Source organism: Ceratotherium simum, chromosome X, assembly GCF_057802395.1.
Source record: "Ceratotherium simum simum isolate JZ-2026a chromosome X, ASM5780239v1, whole genome shotgun sequence".
NCBI lineage: Eukaryota > Metazoa > Chordata > Mammalia > Perissodactyla > Rhinocerotidae > Ceratotherium > Ceratotherium simum.
The window spans coordinates 2,897,389-2,919,606 of NC_141940.1; the positions used below are offsets into that span (position 1 = coordinate 2,897,389).

General features: G+C 57.3%; 1 protein-coding gene across 9 annotated transcripts in view; it reads right to left on the reverse strand.

Moving 5' to 3' along the window:
* Window positions 1-22,082, reverse strand: part of ZNF185 (zinc finger protein 185 with LIM domain) — a 75,816-nt gene extending 53,734 nt beyond the window's left edge. For 4 of the 9 annotated variants that reach the window (XM_087426639.1, XM_087426641.1, XM_087426634.1 and 1 more), the window contains exons 1-10: window positions 21,921-22,080; window positions 6,596-6,674; window positions 6,283-6,406; window positions 5,811-5,861; window positions 3,542-3,580; window positions 3,346-3,423; window positions 2,666-2,755; window positions 1,731-1,817; window positions 663-746; window positions 347-388 (exon numbers count right to left, since the gene is read on the reverse strand). In XM_087426639.1, coding sequence (XP_087282765.1) covers window positions 347-388; window positions 663-746; window positions 1,731-1,817; window positions 2,666-2,755; window positions 3,346-3,423; window positions 3,542-3,580; window positions 5,811-5,861; window positions 6,283-6,406; window positions 6,596-6,629 — 629 coding nt within the window. In that variant the 5' untranslated portion in view covers window positions 6,630-6,674; window positions 21,921-22,080. Of the gene's footprint in view, window positions 1-346; window positions 389-662; window positions 747-1,730; window positions 1,818-2,665; window positions 2,756-3,345; window positions 3,424-3,541; window positions 3,581-5,810; window positions 5,862-6,282; window positions 6,407-6,595; window positions 6,675-21,920 lie in introns of all 9 variants that reach the window. The other 5 variants (XM_087426642.1, XM_087426636.1, XM_087426637.1 and 2 more) reach the window with 5 other exon arrangements.
* Window positions 22,083-22,218: the final 136 nt, after the last annotated feature.

A 22,218-nucleotide genomic window follows, 5' to 3' on the forward strand; every position in this document is an offset into this window, starting at 1 on the left:
ACCTCAGAGGCCTTTGGAGACACTACAGCTCCATCTTGGATCAGGGGTCTAGCCCTGTTAGCCATTGGCAAATGGACGTTTCTGGCCACAAGCTGTGTTCTCTCAGCCAGGCTCCTGCCTATACAGAACTGGCTACCAGGGCCACATGTGCCACCACAGGCACCCAGATGCTCACCTGGCCTCTTGACAGAAGATACCACCCCCTCACAACTACCACTGCTCAGGGACAGCGGCCCTATCCCACCCCAAGCATGCTCTCCCCAGTGCCCACACCCCACCCCTGCTGACAGGAGGCCTTCTCTGTGGCCAGCAACAGTCTTCCAAGGCTTCCCCTGCTGACACTTACCTCTTTGCAATGAATGGGGCCTGTGTCTCCTGGGCAGGGCTGCTAGAAAGGAGACAGAAAGGCGACGTGTTGGGCAGAACCCGTGGACAGGTGACATGATGACTACTCTGCCTCAGAGGGTCCTGGGCCTCTCTCTTATTCCCAACACCTTGCCTGCCCTGATAGCAGCAGTCAGACCTCTCAGTTTTCCAGAAAGTACATGTGAGAATCCCAGAAGGTCCAGCTGGGAGGGCCCTCTCAACCCACCCCTCACCAGCCAGAGGAAGACGGGAGCCCTGAGGGGAAGGGAACTGTCCCAGAGCATGAAGCAACTCACCTGGGGCTCTTCTTGGCCGCTGACAGGACGTAGGAGTGCTCCCGGGAAGCTGTCTTCCTCACCACACTGCTTGCAGCCTCTGACCTGGGGTGGCACAGGGAGGGGGCATCTGATGGCGTAGGGTGGGACTCGCTCTGCCAGCCGAGCCTGGCAGGGACTCAGGATGGCTCAGGGCCACCCCAGGGAGGCAAGGGGGTGAAGCCTGATTAGTGTCTGCTCTGAGGACAATTCAAAGGAAATGCAGAGACCAAGGGAAGGGCTGCGGGGCCAGCCCTGCACTGGCTGCTGCCAATCCACACTGCCTCATTGACTCCTTACTATCCAGGAAGGTAGGGGCCAGTATCACCCATGATTTCCAGCTGAGAAAACTGAGGCATGAGGAGCTTTAGTGACTTGCCTGAGACCACACCCCCAGCCAGTGGCAGAGCAGGCAGTCAATGCCCGGCAGCCTGGCTCTGGAGATCCTGGCTCATCCTCTGCAGCTCCCAGGCCCGGGGCCCTCTGCCCTTAGGATTGCCCATCTGCTGGGCCTTCCACACGGGGGCTTTGCTGTGTTTCCTAAGCCATAGAGGGGCCAGCAGATGTTGGGACTGGGGGCAGGCTGAGCCCAAGGGGGCTTCATTTCCTCAGGGCCCCACTGTGGGGCGAGGGGCATTGTCACCTCTGGAGCCTGGCCCTGCCCCCCAGGCACACACAGCACACACAGAGGGCTCCTCCAATTTGCTCAGGACCCTTTTTAACAAACTGATCTAAAGTCCTGAAGCACCTCCCTCCCCACCCTCTGTCCACCCACAGATGAGGCTTCCCCTAGACCCTTATGACCTAGGTTCTTCCCCATAGAAGGTTCATAAGAGGGTCCCCTGAGCTGGCCCAGCACTGCATGGGTGCTTCTGGGACTCAAAGAATGACACCTGTTGCCGGCAGCCACTCCTCCAGCAAACACGCCAGTGCTGATGTATTCTATATGTTGTGCATTTCGTCACCCCCTCTGGCACAATTTCTATTTCACTGGTCTGTGGAGACCTGAGACCCTGCCCTGCCCATGGGATGCCCGGCAGGCGCTGTTACCTCCGTTTCTGCTCATCAGAAGAGAAGGGCACCTCCTCCTCTTCAGCGGCCCCTGATGCTGAGCTGCGCCTGATGTTGTAGGGTGCCCTGGGGGAGGGGGAGGGGTTGAGGACGCTGGCGGTTATGGCCCCTCCTCCCCCTACCTCTGCCTCTGCTACTTGTCATAGGCTGCTACTCTCAGCAGCTTAGCTTCCTGACTTATAAAAATAACACACATTGGCATCGCTGCCACTTCTTCCTCCTCGAGAACCAGCCTTCCTCTCTCTCCTTGTTCCAACCCTAACTGTCCCCCAAGACCCAGTTCAAGCCTCACCCCTTCTCCAGAAAGACTCCCTAGCTGCTCTGTGTCACTGGATGATGGTGACAAGGAACAAGCAATATAAAAGTGTAGGGCTCCTGGGAACTGTGGACACAACCAACACCTCTGTCCAGAGCCCCTCTCCATGCGCATGCAGGAGGGGGCCTTTGAAAGGGGTCAAAGGGGGAGCTCCAGAGGGAACCCCAAAGATTTATATCCAAGAAGCAGGTCAGATTTAGGCACAAAATGCCTATAACTGATAGGCTGTCAGGGCCAGCAGCAGGCTTAGGATCATCAGGCCCCAGCCCAGCTTGGCCCAGCCCAGAGGGTACAGAGCCATGCCCAAGAAACACAGCCATGACGCTTTCTCCAGACCCACCAGCCCCTTCTACAAGCTTCTTACAGCCCCTGCTTTGCCTTCGATCAGAAGTGCAATGTGCACAGCTGTCCAACTTTCTGGGGCTTGTCATCCTCTGGTAGGCTCCCGGCCACAGTGGCAACTGGCAGGGATATCAGGCCAGCAAGACTTGCACTGCCAGGCCATGCTCAGAGGCAAGCAGCCAGATGCCCTCAGCGGGCCTGGTGTTTGGGCTCGTCCCTTGGAGGAACTGAGCTGAGTCTGTGACTGCATACTTACAGCTTCTTGTAATCCTCAGTGGTCATCTTGTAGCCAGAGGAGGAGGGGTGGGGAGGCCTAGCGGGAGCTGCTCTCACCAGACCTGCAGTGCTGGAGAGGCAAGGAGATTCCATATGCCCACCTGCAAGCCCCTTCTTGCTTCCAGATTTGCCCACAAGGCCCAGCAGGTACGTGGCAGGTGGATGAGGGGGCACTAGTGGCCTTTCCTCTTTGCTCTCAGCCCTGCCCGACACCTGGAACATCTGCACCACCCTGAGCAGGGCAGCATCCTACCATAGGCAGACCCAGCCCCTGGGGCCCTGCCTTCCTGATGGACCCCAGCTGCAGCCTGACGCCAAGGTGCCGGGAGAAAGCAGACTAAAGCATGCAGCTCGGCACAGTCAGTCAGCAGGTCAAGGCTGTGAGCCCCTCCCAGCCTCCTCCCTGCACCTCTGCTCCAGTGACCAGGGCTACTCAGGACTGGCCTAAGGGCCAGGGCACCAGTAGTTGCCCAGGGTCTCCCAGAGGCCTGGCTGCTGGGAGACCAGAGTGCCCTAACGGAGCACGCATCTGCCTGGGGGCTCCTGCATTGCTCTCCAGGGCCCTGCCCTACGTAGGAAGAGAGTTGCCACCCACCACCCCTCAGTGACAGGAAGAGTGCTCTCTGTGCCGTGAGCTTGGCCAGTGCTGCGCAGACAAACCTTTTCGGAGCTCTGTTGGCCTTGGGGAAGTGCTGCTGGGGCTGGGATGAGCTGTCTATGGGCTTGGTGAACACTCCCCTAAAAGAGAGCCCAGAATAAGCAGCCCGGTGAGCTCCCCTGGGAGAAGCCAGGGGCTGGTGTGGGCAGGTGTGGGGAAGCAGGCACAGCAGGGGAAGCAGGTCCTGTTGTCACCTACCGGATGATATAGCCAGTGGGAGCTCTTGTGCTCGGAGGCCTGCCAAGGGAAAAGAAGGGATGAAGTGAAACGAGGCCTCGCTGGAGGGCCCAGGCTACCCTACTTTCTCCTGCTCCCGGTGACAGCAAAGCGGGTTGGCTAGTGGGTGTCCCAGTGTGGTCAGAGCAAGGGGCGCAAGAGCAGCTAGCTGGGCTGCCAGTTCTGCTCTGCTTGTCTCCCTCATGCTCCTCAGGAAAAGTACCCGTGGCTGATTCTTCTGGGGCCAGCCTGGCCCGGCTCTTGCTCACAGCAGGTGCCCAGGAAGGTGTGTTCCATGGCTTGACATTTGCTGCAGAGGTGTCCCCTCCAAAGTCTGGCTTCTCCCTGTCCTGCCAGGCCCCAGCACTCCTCTGAGCAAGAGCTCTTCTGGAATTGCTGACAGCCTCCCAGCCTCTACTCTCAGAGCTGATCCAGCTCAGGCTGGAGGCTCCATGGTCAGAGGCCTGGGGCTGAGGCCATGGCCTGCTCCCTGCCCCCCACAGCCTCCTCCAGGAAGGTTCATGAGGGCCCAAGGGGCAGAGCCCAGGCATGAGCCAACCAAGGCCAACCGCCCCTCCCTTCCCACTCTTCTGGGGACTCCCTCCTCCAGCTCCTGGGACACCCAAATCCCAAGTCTTGATGGAAGTTTGGAGAGCATAGCCAGGGCTTGGTCAGTGGCTGGAAATCATTAGGCTCCATATGCTAGATGCCTCCTGCTTGGGAGCCACCAAGCAACCGAGAGGGCTCTGAGTACTTGCGGAGGATGGGGGGACAGCCAAGAGCTGACAGTGCGGGGCAGCCATGGCCGTGAGTTCCGGGCTCAGGGGTAGGAGACAAGGACTTGGCAGATGGCCCTTCTGTCCAGGAATAGAGGAGCTTGGGGACCTCACGCAGGCAGGCAAGAAGGGGAGCGCAGAGCCTCAGTGTTCTCCATCCCCACAGAGCCTGTCCTTAACAGTGGACAGCCTCCTGGAGGTGACCAAGTTGCAGGAACACTTGGGGTAGGACCTGGGAAATGAAGGTCACTTATCCCTCTTCTAGCCACACAAGCACTTGTGACTGAAATACCTATGGCCTGAGGAGGCTGGGCCATGGCCCCTGGCTGGCTCTGGACCCTTTCTGGGAGACATGAGACCCAAGGTTTATGTATACTTCCAGGCACTCCTGCTCTGGGCCCTGAGTCACAGCATCCCAGAATGTGCTTTCCAAATTCACCCCCAAACCAAAGCCCACAGTGAGAACTGCATCCCCCCTAAAGTAAACAAGCCCCCTAACGTGTAGACTCTCTTTGAACTGTCCTCAGGCCCTTGCCAACCTTGCCAACTGCAGCTCTCGGAACCCGCCACTCTCTTTCTTGTTCATCTCTCTACTTGGCTCATGCCCCTGCTCCCTGCCAGGATGTCAGTCCCCTGAGGAGAGGGCTGTGTCCTTTGTGTCCAGCACAGGACCTGGCAGGTAGTGGGCACTGAGTCACTGAGGGATGATGCGCAAGGCCATAGTTACTGGAGGCAGCCCCTGTGCTAGGAGTGAACTTGGTCCCTCCTTTCCTGCTGCTGCCACTGCTTCTACTATCACCTGAGGAAGGCTCGGGCCCTGTGCTCACTGCCAGCTGCCAGCTGCCGGCTGTCTGGAGCAAGAATCAAGCCTGCACTTTGAGGTCCCCATCCCCTTACTCCTCAGCAGCAGTTCCTCCAGATACAGGCCGGAGGTGTTCGTGCTTCAGAGCCTCTCTGGACACCACTATGCAAAAGTCCTTGAAATAGAGAGGGGATGGGCTGTTCCCCTCAGCCAGCTGTCAAAATTTGTCATCCTGAATTGGGAGACAGTTGGAGCAAACGTGTGAGTCTCCCCCGGCACGCTGATTACCAAGTGCACTCAGCAAGCAGGGTACCTACAGGAGGGAGTCATGTGTGACTCTGAAGCCACCCAAAGCACCTCAAAGACATGGTCTCACTCTCTGCATGGGGAGTCTCAACGACAATTTCGATCCCAGTTGACAGCTGGAGCCATGGAGGCCCAGCAGGGAAGGCAGTCAGCCCCAAGGCCACACAGCAAGGCCCGGGACCTGGATCCTGTGAATCCTGCTTCCCCTTCCCAAGAGAGAGCAAAGCGGGAAAAGCCCATCCTCCCTGTGGATTTCAGATGACTCACTGCAGACCCTGATATACCTTCTCGGCTCAGGCTCCCTCCCCCTTCCCTGAGGACTTCAGCAAGAGGCCCGCCCACCAGCCATCTGGGCACCACCTCTTACCTGGCAGCTGATGACAAAGATGTGGCACGGCTCCGGCCAGAGGGCAGCTCGCTGGGGAAAGAGGGGTCCCAAAAGAGTGGCTCTCAAGCTCCCTGCCATCTGCCACCCTGCAGCCTCCACCCTAGAGGCTGTCTGCGGGGCCCCAAGGCAGGTGAGGTGGGGTGCAGTATATGCACACCAGGAACTTGGCCCACCGTTGCCGTCTCCCCTTCTCCTTCTCCAGCCAGCCTCTACACCCCACAGGCATGTGCCGCACCTGGGGCTTTCCCACCTTGTGACTTTGGTCAAGTCTCGCCCTCTCCTGGATTGCTTTCTCATGCTCTGCCCTCCCCAGCTGGCCTGAGGCCACATGGCCTGGCTCAGCTCTGAATGGTGGAAGCCCCTCGGCATCTCCAAGTATGGACAGGCCCCCGTGGATCACAACCCCGTCCCCACCCCATTGCTGCCAGTCCTCCTGGCCTCGTGGACTTACAGGGTACGACTCTCTGATTCATCCTGCTTGGTGATCCAGCTCTTGTCCCCCTTCAGCGTGGTTCGCACCTTCATCTGCTTGAGGACATTATTGCGTTCCTCCTCCCCCGGTGGGAGAGGCTTCCCTGGAGGGGGCAAGACCAGACAGCCTCAGAAAGGAAGCCCAGCTACAGGATCCTGGGGCCTCCTTTCCAGCCCTCCCAATATGCCGTTCTCACTCTGCTGCCCAGGCAGTGCTTGTGGCCCTTGCAGGGCAGGCCTGGAAGAAGGCAGCCACGTGCCGAGCCCGGCACAAGAGGGAGCCCAGGCCTCACCTTTGGTGCTGCCTCCAAGAGCTGAGATGCTCATGGCGTTTGCTCTGCAGGTCCCTTCTCAGTTGATTCAAGAGGGCTCCTGGGGGCAAAGGCAAGCACATGGCTTGTCACTTCATGCATTTATAATGGTTTGTGGGTCACCACGTGGTCCCTGGCACACCAAGACCATCCAGACTGTCTGTTTGGGCATCGGGAAGCAAGAGTTGGTGGAGTCCTGGGTGGTGAGCAGAGGCCAGGGAGCAAGCACTCGCAGGATGTGCCACTACTGGATGGCACACCTCCCCTTTCTGCCCAGGGCCACTCTCCTGGGGAACACGGCCTGCACTGCCAAGGGATGTCTGTTCAAGAGATGGCCGAGAAGGGCAGACCATAAGCCCTCCTAGAGAACTCTGATGGCTGGACTGTGGGCCCTGGTGAGTGTGGGGGAGAGAGTGGCAGCAGGGGAGCCTCCAAAGTGCCATGCAGACAGACAGCAGGCTCCCTTGGGGCCAGCATGGTGCACTCAGGAGGGACTGGGGTAGGGCAGAGGCTGGGGGACCAAAAGCTTTGGGGTTAGCCCATCTTTCTTACTCCTTAGTAGCTGTCTGACAGACCTTGGGCCAGTTAGCTAACCTCTCTGGGCTGCCTCAGTGCCCTCATTTGTAAAATAGGAGTTAAAAAAATCTACCCATCAGGACTGCTGTGAAGACAAAATGCACCAGTGTTCTTGCAAGTGCTGAGAACCACCTGGCACAGCAAAGATCGCAGGGCAGTTGGATAGGAGCCAAGCAGCAGTGACTCTCAACCTGCCCTCACTGGGAGAGGGGACTGTCGGTGGTCCTCAATCAGGAAAGCACAGGCTGGGGGTGTGCAGGCCTGTGTGGTTCAGAGCTTGGCTCCATCTCCAGTGGGGAAAGCCTGGAGCCCCACTGCCAACTCCTAGTGACCCTCAGGGACCGCACAAGGGTGGGCATCTAGGAAGCGAGGGACAGTCTGTGCTCTGCTTTCTCTTCCTTTCTCTGCCTTCTCGCCCTGCTCTCCCTCCTGGCCTCCTCACTGCCCTCGAGCCAGATGCTGCCCTCCTGTGGCCAGTGAGGGGTGGGCCGTGGTGTTAGTGAGGTCTCTGAGGCCTTCACAGCACCATGAAGTCTGTTTGCCCCAGGAGGAGCGGGCGTGAGGAAGCTGGCTCTCCAGGCTGCAGGGAGACGGAAGGCCCATGTCGTGGGTCTAGTTGCAGCCCTGAACCACCACAGCCGGCCCCTTGGGCGTCAAGCGAGGCACTGGAGGGTGAGGGGAGTGGGCACGATAGGGAGCAGGGGCCTGGGATCTGCTGGTACAGTCCTGAGGCAGAGCAGCCTCCCTCTTAGGGGCCTGCCACCCTCTGGGCCCCTCCAGGGCCAGGCCCTGAGCAACCAGGCCTTGCTGCTGACTGGCAAGGCCTGGACATGTTTCCATGGAGGTCAGGGGCACACTAAAACAGGCAGGACAGGGGGCCAAGATCAAAGCAAATTTGCCACGTCAGCAAGAACTTTCCCATAAACTGCACTGAACGAGCAGCCCAGGAGGCCCGAGCCCGCTGTGTGCCAGGAACAGCACCTCATCACCAGGAATGGAAGCCCCACATGCCCAGCCCCTGCACCAAGGCTGCCACATCAGAGTTCATTCCACAGGTGATCCTCAGACTGTACAGGCCCAACTGTCCTGTCCCAGCAGCCCATGAAGTGGTCCAACCGGGCGGGTCACACAGACAGAGTCTCCACCTGAGATCTTGGTCCCTCGGCCTCCTGGTGCTGCTGACTGACTGGGAGACCTTGGGCAAGTCCCTCACCTCCTCTGGGCCTCAGCTCAAGACCTTCTACTACTTGGTCTTTAGGTTCCTTCAGGAACTCATCTGTTTCCCTTGACAAACCTGTTGGCCACGTTGCCTAGAAGTTTTCTGTCAAATCAGAACCAAATAAGCCACTTCCAAAATTATGACAGACTTACTCACATGCAGAATGACAGAGACAGAGGGACCATTGGCAACTCCCAGGCCAAAGGGGCAGAGACACACACAAGAGCCCACAGCAAGGGAGGGCGCAGTTGGCATGGAACCCCATGCTGCCTCATTTCTTTAGTGTCAGAAGACTCAGGGCTTACGTTCTACCTCACCAGGCAAAGACCAGGAATGCCGATGCTTCATCTCAAAAATCAAATGTCTTTTTTTGATGGGACAATTAATCTGAAAGAATCAGGCAGAAGCATCTTCCCAGGGACTGAAGAGGAAGGCAGCTCTTTGGGACAAGGAGCCTTTCAAGTGATGAGTCCCAGCCAGACTGATGGACACGTGAGATTTGAATCTATGTCCCAGCTAGACACCTGGCTTCTTCCTCCATTCTACCACTCCCTCCTCTCCCGCCACACCCACAGCCCCGTTTCAGGCCACAGTCACTTCTGACCTCCTCTCTGGTCCACCTGCTTTCATCTGTGCCTCCTTCCAGCAGCACTCATCGGCCCCTAATCCCACTTGGCCCATATCAGCCCTGGCTTCTCACTCAGCTTCCGCCAGCTCTGCACTGTCTCTAAGACTGGGGGCAAACTCCCCAGTGCCCTGATGCAGCCACTTTTCTCACCAACCCCCTCAATGTCAACACTGTGCTCCAAGTAGATCATGTGCCTCAGCATCCCTGGAAGGTGGCCTTTGCTTATGCTGGCCCCTGGGATGCCATCCAACTCCTCCTACTGAGCTAAGCCCTGCCCCTCCCTCAGGGCCTTGCCTGTCCTGCCTGCCCCTACTCCTCCTGGGGTCTCCCTTCATCTGACCTCAGCACTTTGGTACTGTTAACCCAAGTCTTCCCAGACAAGACCTGCCCCCTCCACCAGCCTCAGTGAGGACAGAGCCCAGGTACCCCCCTAGCACCCCCAGCACACAGCCCACATTGACTACCTCTGCTGCTGGGCTGGAGGCTGGCAGGGGCCATGCTTCTGATTTACCAAACATTGCCACCCCTCCTTGGGCCCAGTTCTCCTCTCAGACCCACCAACCTTCCCCTCACCTGACCCTTCTCAGAGAACAGGGCAGAATGGCCACCCAGTCAACGGGCAGCCAGGAAAACCCTCAGTGCAGACAGGAGCAGCTTTGGAGAATGGAAGGCAGACCACTCGGGAGGGCGTTTCCTGGGCAGACCTCACACACTGTTGGTGGGCATGTCAACTGGGGCATCTTTTTAGAGGACAAGTCTCCATGTGTATCAGAAGCCTTAAAGAGGGCAAGCCTTTTGATCAAGCAGTTCCCCTCGCAGCAATGTCCCCTAGGGAGAGAACTGGGTAAGTAGAACAAAGTGTACAAGAGGGGCATTATGCCAGTGCTGAGTGTGATGGCGAAAATTTGGCAATAATCTAAATTCCCAACAGTTGTATTTAAACATATTATGATCTATCACCATCCAAGCAAATACTATGCAGCCATTATCAATGATATTGATGGATACAATATTTAACAAGCCTTCACGTATATGGTTTCCATATATCATTAAGTGAAGGCAGCTTTTAAAACAAGATGCGCAGGATGGTGCCATTTACTTAAAATATATTTACATAAAAATGCACAGAGAAACATCTGAAAGGATATATATACTCAAGTCTTTTGCTCCTCTGTGTATTTCTAATTTTCCTATCATGAACACGTATTGCCTGTGGGATGAAGTGTAAACAATGGTTTAACCAAATGAAATGGGAGCTGAGGCTGATGAATAGCTAATGACGGGCCTCAAAAGTTGATGCCAGGTGAGCAGTGCTGAGGAGGGACAGAGAAGGGAGGAGAGTGAATGGATGCAGCAGCCCCGGGAATTCTTTCCCTTCTGCCGGCCAGCCAGGTGGACACCCCAGGGGCCAGGGGGATACCTTGGGCCTATAGGGATCTGCTGTGCCGCGCTGTGCCGCGCTGTGCGTTGCCGTGCCCAGGCACACACGGCCTCCTCCAGGAGCCTCCGTGCTCTTTGCCCGCAAGCTTAGGGTGGGAGGGAGAGCAGGCAGTGCGTTTCGGGTCTGATCTCAGACAGGAGGTCATAGCAGCAGCTGCCTCGGCAGCACGATGCAGGCAGAAGCACCCCCGGGAGCAGGAGGCCGGCTTCTGCTCTAAAACGCAAGGGGCACAGTACAGACAGAAGGCTGTACTTTGCACACGTGGGCACTGAAGGCCCCGCTCCCTCCCCCTGCTTGGGGAGAGCAGAACTCGGGCCAGGTGGGGAAGATTTCCCCACACACAGCCGGCCTGGCTGACTGTAGCCTCGGCCCTGACCTTCCATGGGGCCCCGGGACGTGAGTTGCCAGCAGGACACCAAGGCCAGCGCCCAGTCCAGGTGTCAGGACGCACAAGCCTGGCAGCAGGTCTGCAACCCATGGGCAGTAAGTATACCATTGTTCCTGCTTCATCGGGAGCACAGCAAACCCTCCGGAGCCCAGGAGGCCAGGCAACTACTGGCCCCAGGCCAGACATCCAACACCTCCAGAGGGTGGCCGGCACAGCCGGAATCTGAGCCCCGGCTGTGCAGTAGTCCTGCTGACCCCACACACGACACCATGTGAGTGCTCTTCAGAGCAAAGGGCCAGCGTCCAGGTGGCCCAGGCACACCACCACCAGCACCTGTCTGCTTCCTCCAAAGCTGAGCAGTTGGCCCCACCAGCCGACTCGCACGGCTGGAGGAGGGAACTCCCGGACTCGGGCCAGCCATACACAGAGTGCCTGCCTGGCTGCTACCGTCCAGCCACTACCGACTCCAAGCACCTGACCCCAGAACCCCTTCCAAGGAGGGCAGCCCACACCCCTGCAGGCCCCAGACTCACTATCCCCTCTTTGAACAACACCCTAAGATCTTTCACGCTCCAGGGCTGGCACCTGAGATGCAAGATGCAGACAAAATTCAAGAAGTCAAGGAAAGAGAGAAACTTCCCTGGGGCCCCTGCACCTCCTCACTCACCCCACAGAGAAGGTAGAGAGCCACCACAGAGAGGTGAGATGGACACAGGATCGCTGGAATGTTTCATCTCCAGCCACCTTTGAAACTGGGGCAGGAGACCTCCTGCCTGCCCAGGCCTTCCAGTCTTCCTCTTCCTCTGGGCACATGGGCTTCTTCCAAACCCTCCTAGAATCCCCTGGCCCACGAGCCCTGCCATTTAGAAGAGCCATCCAACCTGGCTTCTACTCACATCTCTTCTCCTTGTCCCTAAGTGGCCTCACATGATTGTGACATTATCCCACTCTCTGAGCCTAGATCTCCTCATCTGTAAATTGTTGCCGAGCCACCAAGCCTGTGGACCCGTCTGCTGGGTCTCTTTCTGGCAGGACACCCCTAAGCCAGAGCATGTACCTCTCCCTGGAATTTGGCACCATCCCTTTTCCATCTCATGGCTTTGGTGTCTTGATGATGGTGGGTGTCCTCTCCTCCCAAATGGCCCATGTGAGCACAATTCTAGTTAGGACAGCCACTCTGTGCAGCTTTTCAGTACTATGGCCCCTGTTTCTACCTTGATAGGGAAAAGTCTTCTGGTTCCTTAGAAATTGCCATATCACCCTGCTTAGGGACTTGGCCTGGGCTACCAAAGGAACGAGTGGCTTATCTGCCACCTTCCACCTGAGCTGTACCTCATGGCACACCCCTGGAGCCTCACTAGATGTGGCCCCACACTCCGACTACACCAGCCTGTCTCAGGGCAGTTCATGACCAAGTCCAAGTCCAAGTTCTGAGCCAGCCACCCTCCTGGCCCTTCACCCCTTTCTTTCTCCCTCTTACATTAGCCTACAGATGTCTCTTGGGGCAGGCAGGGGGAGTGTCCCTGGCAGGGCTGGGTGGAGGAGAGGGTGTCAGGCCCTCCCTGATACAGATGGCCTCCAAATGCCAATAGGCATGCTGCCTCTGCACTTTCCTCCCAGCTGCAGCAGCCTCTCAAGGCTGCCCAGCAGCCTCCCATGGAAGGGGCCTCTGGCCCTGATTGGAAAGAGAGAAGAGAGCATCCAATAAGGGGGTGCAAGGGGCCTGTTTTCCCTCAGCCACAGCAAGCCTGGTGTCATCAGAGGCCTTCAGGGAGTGGAGTCAGAGCAGATACGTGCAGGAGCTGATGCAGGCAGATTAGTGGGAGGGAGGGAGCTGGGGGAGTCGGAAGACAGTGACGCAAATGCTTGGCTGATGCGTGAAGAGACAGAGATGGAGAGAGAAGCAGTAGGAGGAGGGGGTGCCCCATCCCCCACGAGGACATGCTCTGCCTCTAAGATGAGAAGACTAAGTCGGAGAAGGTTTCTTAGAATTGCCACCCTGCTTGAGTCCCCATGTGTGGATACCCCCCTTCCCAAGCAGGCCTCTGTGTCTTTGCCCTTGCAGATACCTCCTTGCCGAATGGCCTTGAGCTTCGGCCCAAGAGGCATCGCCCAGAGGAGCCCTCAAGTCCCACATCCCCTTGGCTCAGGGATACAGCCTGGTCCCATTCTTGGTCACACTGCACTAAAAATGTCTCCATTTTCCACTAGCCTGAAAGGAAAAGGGAACCACAGGAGAGGAGGAAGGTGTAGAGGTGCAGAGCTCACCTCAGGCAGAGACCGCAGCAGGCACAGGCATGGGTACAACCATGGAGGGGCATCTGCCCTGGGGGCCCCCTCTGGCCCCTGAGTGTCACCCCATCCTGGGGCCCTCACTCTGGTGTTGCCACCCCCACACCAGCCTGCCCCAGGATTGGAGTGCCCTTCCCCAGCTGCCTCTGCCACAGCTGGGATAGGCTGGATTCTTCTGGACAACTGGATGAACCCCAAGGAGGGGCAAGGCAGCTGGGCCTGAGAACACAGGCAGCCTGGCCCTTGGTCCCGCTGGGCCCACCCCAGCCCCCAGGCCCCCAGTCTGGGATCTTTGTGGCAAAGGCTTGTGTGAAAGGAGACAGCAGGCTGAGCAACTGCCCTTATCCCGCCCTGAGTGGCAGGGGAATGGGGATTGATGGATGCCAGGCAGGGAACTCCTAAGTAAAGTGGGAGGGAAGAGGAACAAAGCACCTTTAGCCTTGCCTTCCAGGAGCACTGAATGTTGTTGCATACAAAGGAGCCACAGCCAGAGGGCACGGGTGTTGGGGCTTGTCTGAGTGTATGTGCTGGGCGCTGGCCACTGTGAGCAAGTGTGACTGGGCGGGCCACTGGCGGAGGAGCAGAGGGCAGGGCCTCCTTCCCAGAGGTGAGCTGTGACACGTGTACAGACCTCCTGGCCCACAGGGATCACACGCAGTTCTGTCTCTTGGAAGCAGAGCCCACAGCTTGGCTCTGGGTGGACCCCTCAGGTGGGGGTCAGGAGCTGGCGTGAGGAAGCAGTGGGACACGGCAAGAGGGCACAGCCCAGAGCACTGCCCAGTGACCAAATACAGACGTGGCAAGTGACGAGGCCTTGGGCTGCTAGTGCAGGGGCTGGTTGCTGGGCCAACCTCAGGCTACATTTTAGTAAGGCTCTGTCTGTGAGCATTTTCATGGAGATCTGGGGCAGGGAGCCCTAACAGAGGCAGAGCCCCAGAATATGGCCTCCCTCAATCACTTCATCAGAAATGTAAGTGCTCCCATTTGGGTCATGAGAGAAGACTTGAGGTGATGAAAAGGCCCCCGTCTCCCAGCAACTTGTTCCTAAGATGGGTGCAGCCAGCCAGTTCTGATGCTTCAGCTGGGTGCTGCCAGGGGGTCTCAGAGAAGACAGCTGGCCTGGCGGGAAGAAGACTCCTTTGTCCCATGGGGCCTTGGCTCCCCACCATTGGGTGAGGGTTTCAGTCACTCAACCATGGAAAAACAAAGCCTGCAAGGGGGACCTCAGCTGTCACACCTGCCCACTCTGGCCCTCCTATAATAGCCTGAGTTGGGCTCTACAACCCTGAGGCTCCAAGCAGCCAGAGCCTGACCAGAGCTCCCTAGCTTCCCTGACCACAGTCCCTCCATGCCTCCCTTCTGGCCCAACTCAACCTGGGGCCTGCCATCACCAGCGACAAAGGATTGGGAGAAAGGCAGTGAGGGTACCTCAGCACGACCCTCCCAGACTGTGCCCCTCCTCACCTGTCTGATAGCTCGACTCGCTGCAAGACTTGCCCTGGCAATGGGGGGTGGATGGGCATGGGGGTGAGACTCCTGCCCATTCTCACTGTAAATATTCCCTTTGGACAAAGAGGCTCCAGTGGACCCAGCATTGGGGAAAGGACTCAAAAAAAAGACCCCATGCCTTAGAGCCACCTTCTGGAATAGACACCCGGGTCCTTTTTGGGTGTGTTTCAAGCAAATGCATTTGAGCATCAAGGTAAGGGTCCTCCCTTGTGTGTACATGCCCATGAGAGGCCCCTCTCAAGCTCCTTCAGGGTAATGAGCTGTCCCAGGATGAGGGTTACCAGGGGAAGGGTGACACTGAGGTAGTCAAAGCCTGCCTGCTGGAGAGCCCCACCTGCTACCCAAAAGGCAGCAGGTGCCTTCTCCCAGCCTGTCCTTCCTTAGAGAGCTTCCCTCTGCAGCCAGCCTGGCAGCCCACTGAGCGTGAAGTGGGCAGCAGAAACCAAAGCTGAGAAGGCGATGGGAGACAGTGCTTGTTCAGAAGGCCTCAGAGATGAGCTAGCTGGGCCCATCATCTATCATTTCACAGGAGGGACACACTGGTGCTGTCAGAGACATGGAGGACTTCATCAAGGCCATTAAGCCACTCATCCATGCTGTGTCTTCCAACTTAGGTGAAAAGAAAGAGCACTAGACAAGGAGTCCAAGTCCTAGCTCTGTTAGAACAAGTCACTGGGCATGTCACTTAATCTCTCTGGCTGAAGATGAAGCCCCATTCTCAAAGCTCCAGGATCCCTGCACCTGGTCATGGGGGGAAGGTGTGGGATTCAGTGCAGCCCCTCTGCTCATCACCAGGGCCACAGGACCCCATGCAGTGCGGTTTTCGGAGCCTCCCTCCCTGTGCTGTCCTCCCTCTGGAACATCCCCTGGAGGGCAACATAGAGAGAGCCCAGCATCATAGGGAGAGCCCAGGCTGTGGGAAGGTAGGAGCCTGCATAGGGAGCTGCAGCAGGAAGTACAGGATGAGCTGGCATGCACTCCACATGCCGGGCTGAGAAACACCTGGCTCAGAGAGGAAAGAAGGAGGCAGGGCTCAGGCCCCAGGCAGGAGGCTGGGCATGCTAAAAGTCAGGGAGCTCGACCTCCACCTCCTGCTCAGGTGCCCTCATCCAGTCCTTTCTCAAGGCACGCACTTGGCCGACTTCCTAAGTTTGAACCCAGGCTGACCTGATTTCCCAGGCCAAAAGGGCTGGAATGATCAAATGTCCCATCTTATGAAGCAGCTTCCTGGGGCCAGGTCTTGTGAATGAGGACATCCTGATTCCCGGTCTCAGCAGCTGGCAAGAGGACAGTCAGCAGACAGGTTGCTCTCCTCCAGGGAGGGGTGGAGCAGGCGCTGCTGCTGCTGCTCCAGGGGTTCCAGGGATTCAGAGGGTCTCAGCAGCAGTCTAGGGGGAAGGGGCCTTTCAGAGGCCTGCCAGAGGGATGGCTGAGCAGTTGGGGCACATCTGAGCCCCCAAGTCTGCTGTTCAGCATGCAGCTCCCAGGAGCCGTGGCCAGCTCCTTTCACTGAGCAAAGCGCCTGAGCTGCCAGTGATGCTCCAGTCTCCAGGGGCTCCCACCTGGAGGCCAATGGGAAAGCAGGAAGGAGGCGCACCCCGTGGAAAAAAGAGCTGGGGGAGACTTGGGTTGTAGAGGGAAAAAATGTAATATAGAAAAAGACCACATGGCGGGGGCCAGTATTTGTAAATGTAAATGACATTTACACGTAAATGACTTCCGCATGAAAGTCTAGAATTTCACCTTCCCCCATCCCACCCCCAACATCCCACAATCTAGATTTCTCCGTGTCAGTGCTGGAGTGGCCCTGGGAGGCAGACGTCTGAGGTGGGCCAGCTCCCTCTCAAGGTGCCAAAGTGAGCCACGGCCACTGCTGAGGAGCTGGGACTCCTCCAGGCTCTCCTGCACCCGTTTTCCAGCTCTCCGGAGGCTAGATACAAGTGACTGCTTGGGATAACTGGGCAATTTCAAAGGTGACTTGGCCTTAAGGGCCACTGAGAGCTTCTGGGCAGGGTCCTCTGATATGTCTCTGTGGAGGCCAGGGGGCTGGGCAGGGCCAACATGCTGGGGACAGCAGGACCCATGAGCCCTCACCCCAAACAGGATCCCTCGCCAGAGCCACCTACATGAGCTATTCCTGTTGTTCTCAGGGCCTCCGCCTCCCTGCTATAGCACGAGAAGGGACCCAGAGGAACCCTGGGGCCCTCCTGTGGGGCCTGGGCTAGCTCTGTCCCCCACCCCCTGGAACTCCTGTTGTCTCTGCAGCCTGGGAACCAAGGCGGTCTGAAGCCCCTCCTAGTGTGACAGAGATGCTATCCCCACCTGCACACAGACAGCCCAGGGGTTTGAAAGGGACGGAGGAGTCATGGAGCCCACCTCCACCCCAACCAATTCTCCCCCTCAATGAATACCCCTGTACCCTCACTGCTGCCATTCATTCAGCCTTTGCCAAAGCAGGCCCATGACAGGGAAGAACCCCATTTGCCCCTGACTAACATTGGCCAAAGCTAATTCTTTTTGTCCTAGTTACAGGTGATCACAAGTGAGCTCAAGAAGAACGAAACTGACCAGGCTCCTTTCCCCACCCAATACCACCCACCCCAGTGGGCCTCTCCCCTCCCAGGACCACTTTCTCACCTTCCTGTCCACGCCAGACCCAGAGTCCCCTGAGCTCTAGCCCTACCTCTTATCACTGTCCCCGTTTTTGGACAAGAATATGGAGACTCAGGGAGGAGAAAGCACTTGCCCAAGGCCACATTTTCATTTATGCAACAAGTCTTTACAGAAAGTTGACGCCAGGCTGGGTGCTGGGCAGACAGACAGACAGACAGGAGCCTAGAGCAGCCCTGTAAGGCACTGCTGAAGCCCTGCGTTTCCCAAGGAGGGACCCTTGGCTCGGGCCCTTGGGAAATAACGAAAGAGCGAGTAGGAGATTGTCAGGTAGAAGGGGTGAGGCAAGACCTGTTTTGGTTTTTTTTTTTTTCAGTCAAAACCAGGCACTGCCTGATCTAAGCATTTTCAGGGATGGCCGTTCTTTTGATTGGAATCCTTGTGCCTGCTCTCTCCATAGCAACACTTTGCCACATCAAGGTCTCTGGCAAACTGACCTAGTCATCAGAAAGTGGCGTGCTGAGCCAACAATCACAGGGACCAGCCCAAGGAGGCCAGACCCAGTGCCTGAGGTGTTCCCACAGCAGCAACCGGCAGCACCATGAGGCCTGCCCACCACTGGCCTCAGAGGCCAGGTCTCCTCTTCGACCCAGGGTGTGGCCACAGAGCTCTGCAGCCATCTCAGCAGCCACCACCAGTGGCCCCAGTTCCTGGCTCTTTCTTGAAATGGGAAGTGAGCATGCTCCACATGGGAAAGGCCTAGACAGCGTTTCCAAAAGTGGCCTCTGGATCCCCAGGGACGTGCGCTTAAACTGCAGATTCCTGCCTCCTCACACTAGAGTTTGAGAATGACACCCATAGGGCCTCTTGTCCTTCAATTCTCCACTCCCTTCTCCACCCAGACCTGCCCCTCCCACCCCCCCACCCTTGCCCTTCTCAGTTCTCAGTCATCTCTGCCCCAGCACCCAACATGGGCAAGTAATCAGAAAACACGAATGAATCCATACGTTTTTATCTAAGAGATAAGGTAACTTGGCTCCATTCCTAATCCTCAAATGAGTCTTGAGTGAGTTCCTCTCTGTGCCTCAGTTTCCCTTTGGAAAAATGAACCAGCCCTGCACACCTCCTGACCTCCACAGCCACTCCTTCGTGGAAGATTACTATCACACAGTGCTCCCCCTTCCCGAGGAAAACGATCAGAAATGTTAACAGTGGGGAATCCAGAGGTGGCTTTGAGGGAGTTCTTTGTACCATTCTTACAACATCTTTGTGAGTTTTAAATTAATCCAAGATAAAAAGTTAAAAATAGGGGCCGGCCCCGTGGTGTAGTGGTTAAGTGCATGTACTCTGTTGCTGGCGGCCCAGGGTTCGGATTCTGGGCGCGCGCCGACGCACCGCTTGTCAGGCCATGCTGTGGTGGTGTCCCATATAAAAAATAGTGGAGGAAGATGGGCACGGATGTTAGCCCAGGGCCAGTCTTCCTCAGCAAAAAGAGGAGGACTGGCATGGATGTTAGCTCAGGGCTGATCTTCCTCATAAAAAAAAAAATATATATATATATATAAAAAGTTAAAAATAAAAATAGTGAAAATTTAAAGAGAAAGCAAATTGGATTTTAGTAGGTATCCAGAAATGACCTAAGAATTAAGTGTTCTGCGGCAAATCACTTAACTATGGGTAGACACCATATGCATCATCAGCACAGACTAGCAGTGATTTTTAAACTGTTTTTCCTCAGGTGGAGAGCCCACACCCCTCCCAACCTGGTCCCACCTCAGCGCTGGCCACTATGGCTCCTGGAGGAGGACACTGGTCCTGGCTCAACTGACGTCCCTGACAGAGCACCACCTCTGTGCCAGGTGCCAGCTACTTGCAGCTATGCCACAGGTGTTCCTGGCTGCAGCCACCCCTCTGTACAGGTGATCAAGTCCTCCAGAGGTTGTGTGATGTGCTCAGGTTTGCACAACTAGACAGTGGCTGAACCGAGGTTTGAACCCAGTCTAACCTCCGAGTTACAGTAGGCTGTAGAGGCACCTCCCTGTCCCACCACACACCCTACTCTGCTTCACAAGCCCCTGCCAGATCTCTGAACCCTGAAAGTAATGATGCTAACCTTTCCTGAGCATCACGCGGGCATGTGGGTCTCCTGGGTGCGCTGCCCTTGTCCTGGCATCAGCCAGCTCTTTGCGGGCACAGTGGGAATGAATGCAGATCCCAGTGGATCCCAACCATAGGGGCCCAAAGGTCCAGGGTGCCATGTGGGTTGCTGCTCTCCTCTTCCCCTGCCATGGTCCTGTCCCATGCCAGGAGGGCCTGGCAGTGCGGGCAGCCTCAGGGTTCAGGAGGCAGAAAGCAAGCTGGTATTATGCACGAGCTGGCACCTTATAGACTGTGGCTTGAAGCAAGATCCAAACCAAAGGGATAGGTTACCCATGGAGGCTGAATGGCGAAGGAAGAAGGTGGGCTTCCAGCTTCCAGAATGCATTGAGCCCAATTTGGGAGTTTTCTTGACACGAGACTGAGGACAGTTCAGGGACCAGGTGCCCATGCCGACCGCGGCCAGGTCCTGGGCCCACTGCTGGGGGCCTGGAGTCTCTCCCTGCTAGATCTCAGGAGGCTACAGGAGCACTAGACAGAAACAAACGCAGGAGCATAAGGCAGGCTGAAGGAGGCTGAGGTGAAGCGCTGGCTGCTCCTGGGGTCACTGCCCTCAGGTGGGGAGCTCTGTCTGGAATCTGGCCTCAAATTGAGGAGGAAGTGAGGTGGACAATCTCTATGCAGGTGGCAGCTCCTTACTGAGTGGCCTGTCTCCCCAACTAGACTGTGACTCCTTGGGGCAAGGCCTGCATCTGATTTCTCTCCAGGCCCCCACTGCCCAGCTCTGGGTGGAACATACAGGGGCTTAAGAAGAACCGGCTTTTGTCTTTTGGGAACAAGGGGGAGGCTAGACTCAAGCAGCCCCAAAGGATGTGCGGACCTTGACCTGGCAGCTGCTGAGCTTCTCCTCCCGCTTCCAAGCCCTCCTTCTCCAGGAAGCCTTCCCTAAGCCTCCCAACCAGGGCTGCTCCCCTGCTCCAGGCTCACACAGCCCCTTGTGCTTACTCCACTCAGAGCCACAGCACCCAATATGGTCATGGGACACCTCTCTCGCTGACCTGTGATGTCCAGAAGGTGGAAATGAACATATCTGGAGCACCTGCTGTAAGCCTGGCCCTGCGATGGCTACCTTCCATCAGCTCCTCACAGCTGAGTATAGAGCCTCCAGCCAGGCCAGGGCTTTCGAAGGCCAGGCCAGAAAGTCACAAGGGCTAGGGCTGGGAATCGATGGAAGGAGGGGGTAGGGCTGGTGAAGTGTATCTGCTCCTTCCCATCCCAGGGTGGCCCAGGGGTGATGAGGCCAACAGCTGGCCCCTGATCTGTGCATCTGTGTCCTGGCCTCTTGTTTCTAAGTGGTGGGCAGAGCCTCTGAGCTGCCTCTGATTTTTCAGATGAGGCAGTGGAGGCCCTGGGAAGGCAGGATCCCCAGCCTTCCCTCAAAGCTCCATGTGAGCTGCTGAGGAGAAAGCGGGAACCCAGACCGCTCCCCACTGTCCAGGCCTATCAGCCCATGGGACCCTGCCCCCATCCCCAGCTGGGTAACCACGACCAGAAGTTTGAAGGGCCATGAGACGAAGGCAAGACTGGGTCCTGGTGTCAGAGGCCTTGACCATTGCTGAGTAGGGTGCAAGGGGCTCTCTCTTTCAGAGCTCACAGAGTGTAGTCCTGAGATGTGGCTGCATCATCTTCCACAATGTCAAGGATAAGTGCAAACGGCTCAGTGAGAACACAATTCCTACCGCACCTCAGATGTCCCTGGGTGGGAGGCAGCCTGGCATGTCACCCCCTTGGACCAATGGAGCTGCCCAGGTGTCTCCAGCTTGAAAGCAGCCGAGCAGGCAGAGGAGCTGAGCTCTCAGGTGAGGTATCAGTCTGCCTTTCCAAAGAGGACAAGGATCTTGGCTCCCCTGCCCTCATCAGAACAATCCAGCTACAGAGGGCTCACTGCATGCAGATCCCGTCCATCGATAACATCCAGTGACACTTGATTTGGCACCTTCTGTCTGAGGAGCTACCTTCCTGGTGGCCCACCAGGAGACCACCCTGTGCCCAGCACATGCTCATCACAAGCAACCTGCAAACCTCCTGCTTGGGACCCCAGGATGAGCCAGCCTCTGGGTCTCAGTTTTCTCATCTATAACATGGACACGGGTTGAACTAGCTGATCTGAGATTCCCCAATTCTTGCGGCCTGCAATCAACTTTCAGAGCACCCTGGCCCCAGGCCATTTACTAACAATCAAACTCTCTTCCAGAAAGAGTAAGGACGGAGGCACCAAGCCAGCCTTCTCTGCCTCTCCCTGTTAGTCTCTTAGCTCACAGTGAAAACCAGAAAACCAAGTGCACTGCCTTCCCGGTGGAAGCCCAGGAAGGATGCTTGGAGTGGATAAGGATTTTGGATGGGGAAACTGAGACTCCGAGTTGTCCTGGTCACACGGCTGGGCACGGGCCAGTCCACCCCCACCCCCCCCTCACCCCCCGCCCCGCTGCCTCGGTGCCCCCGCTGCCTCTCTGCTGGGCCGCGCCGACGGCGACGCGACAGCCCTACCTGGCACAGATGCCCGGCTCGTGGGGGCGGGCAGAGGGTTGGGTGGGCGGGTGCGGAGTGCGGGCTCCCTCGGGTGGGCAGCGCCTGGCCGGGACTGCCAGCTCGGGGCGCGGGGCGCGGGGCGCGGCGGGGAGCACGCAAGGCAGCGAGGAGGCGAGGACTGGTCTCCACCCACAGGAGAACAAACAGGTTTTCTTGGGCGCCCGCAGCCTCGCCCCTCGCCCCTCCCCTCGGCCGGCCCCCTTCCTCTGCCCTCTCCTGGGGTAGGTAGATGCGCCTGGCACATTCCGCACATTCT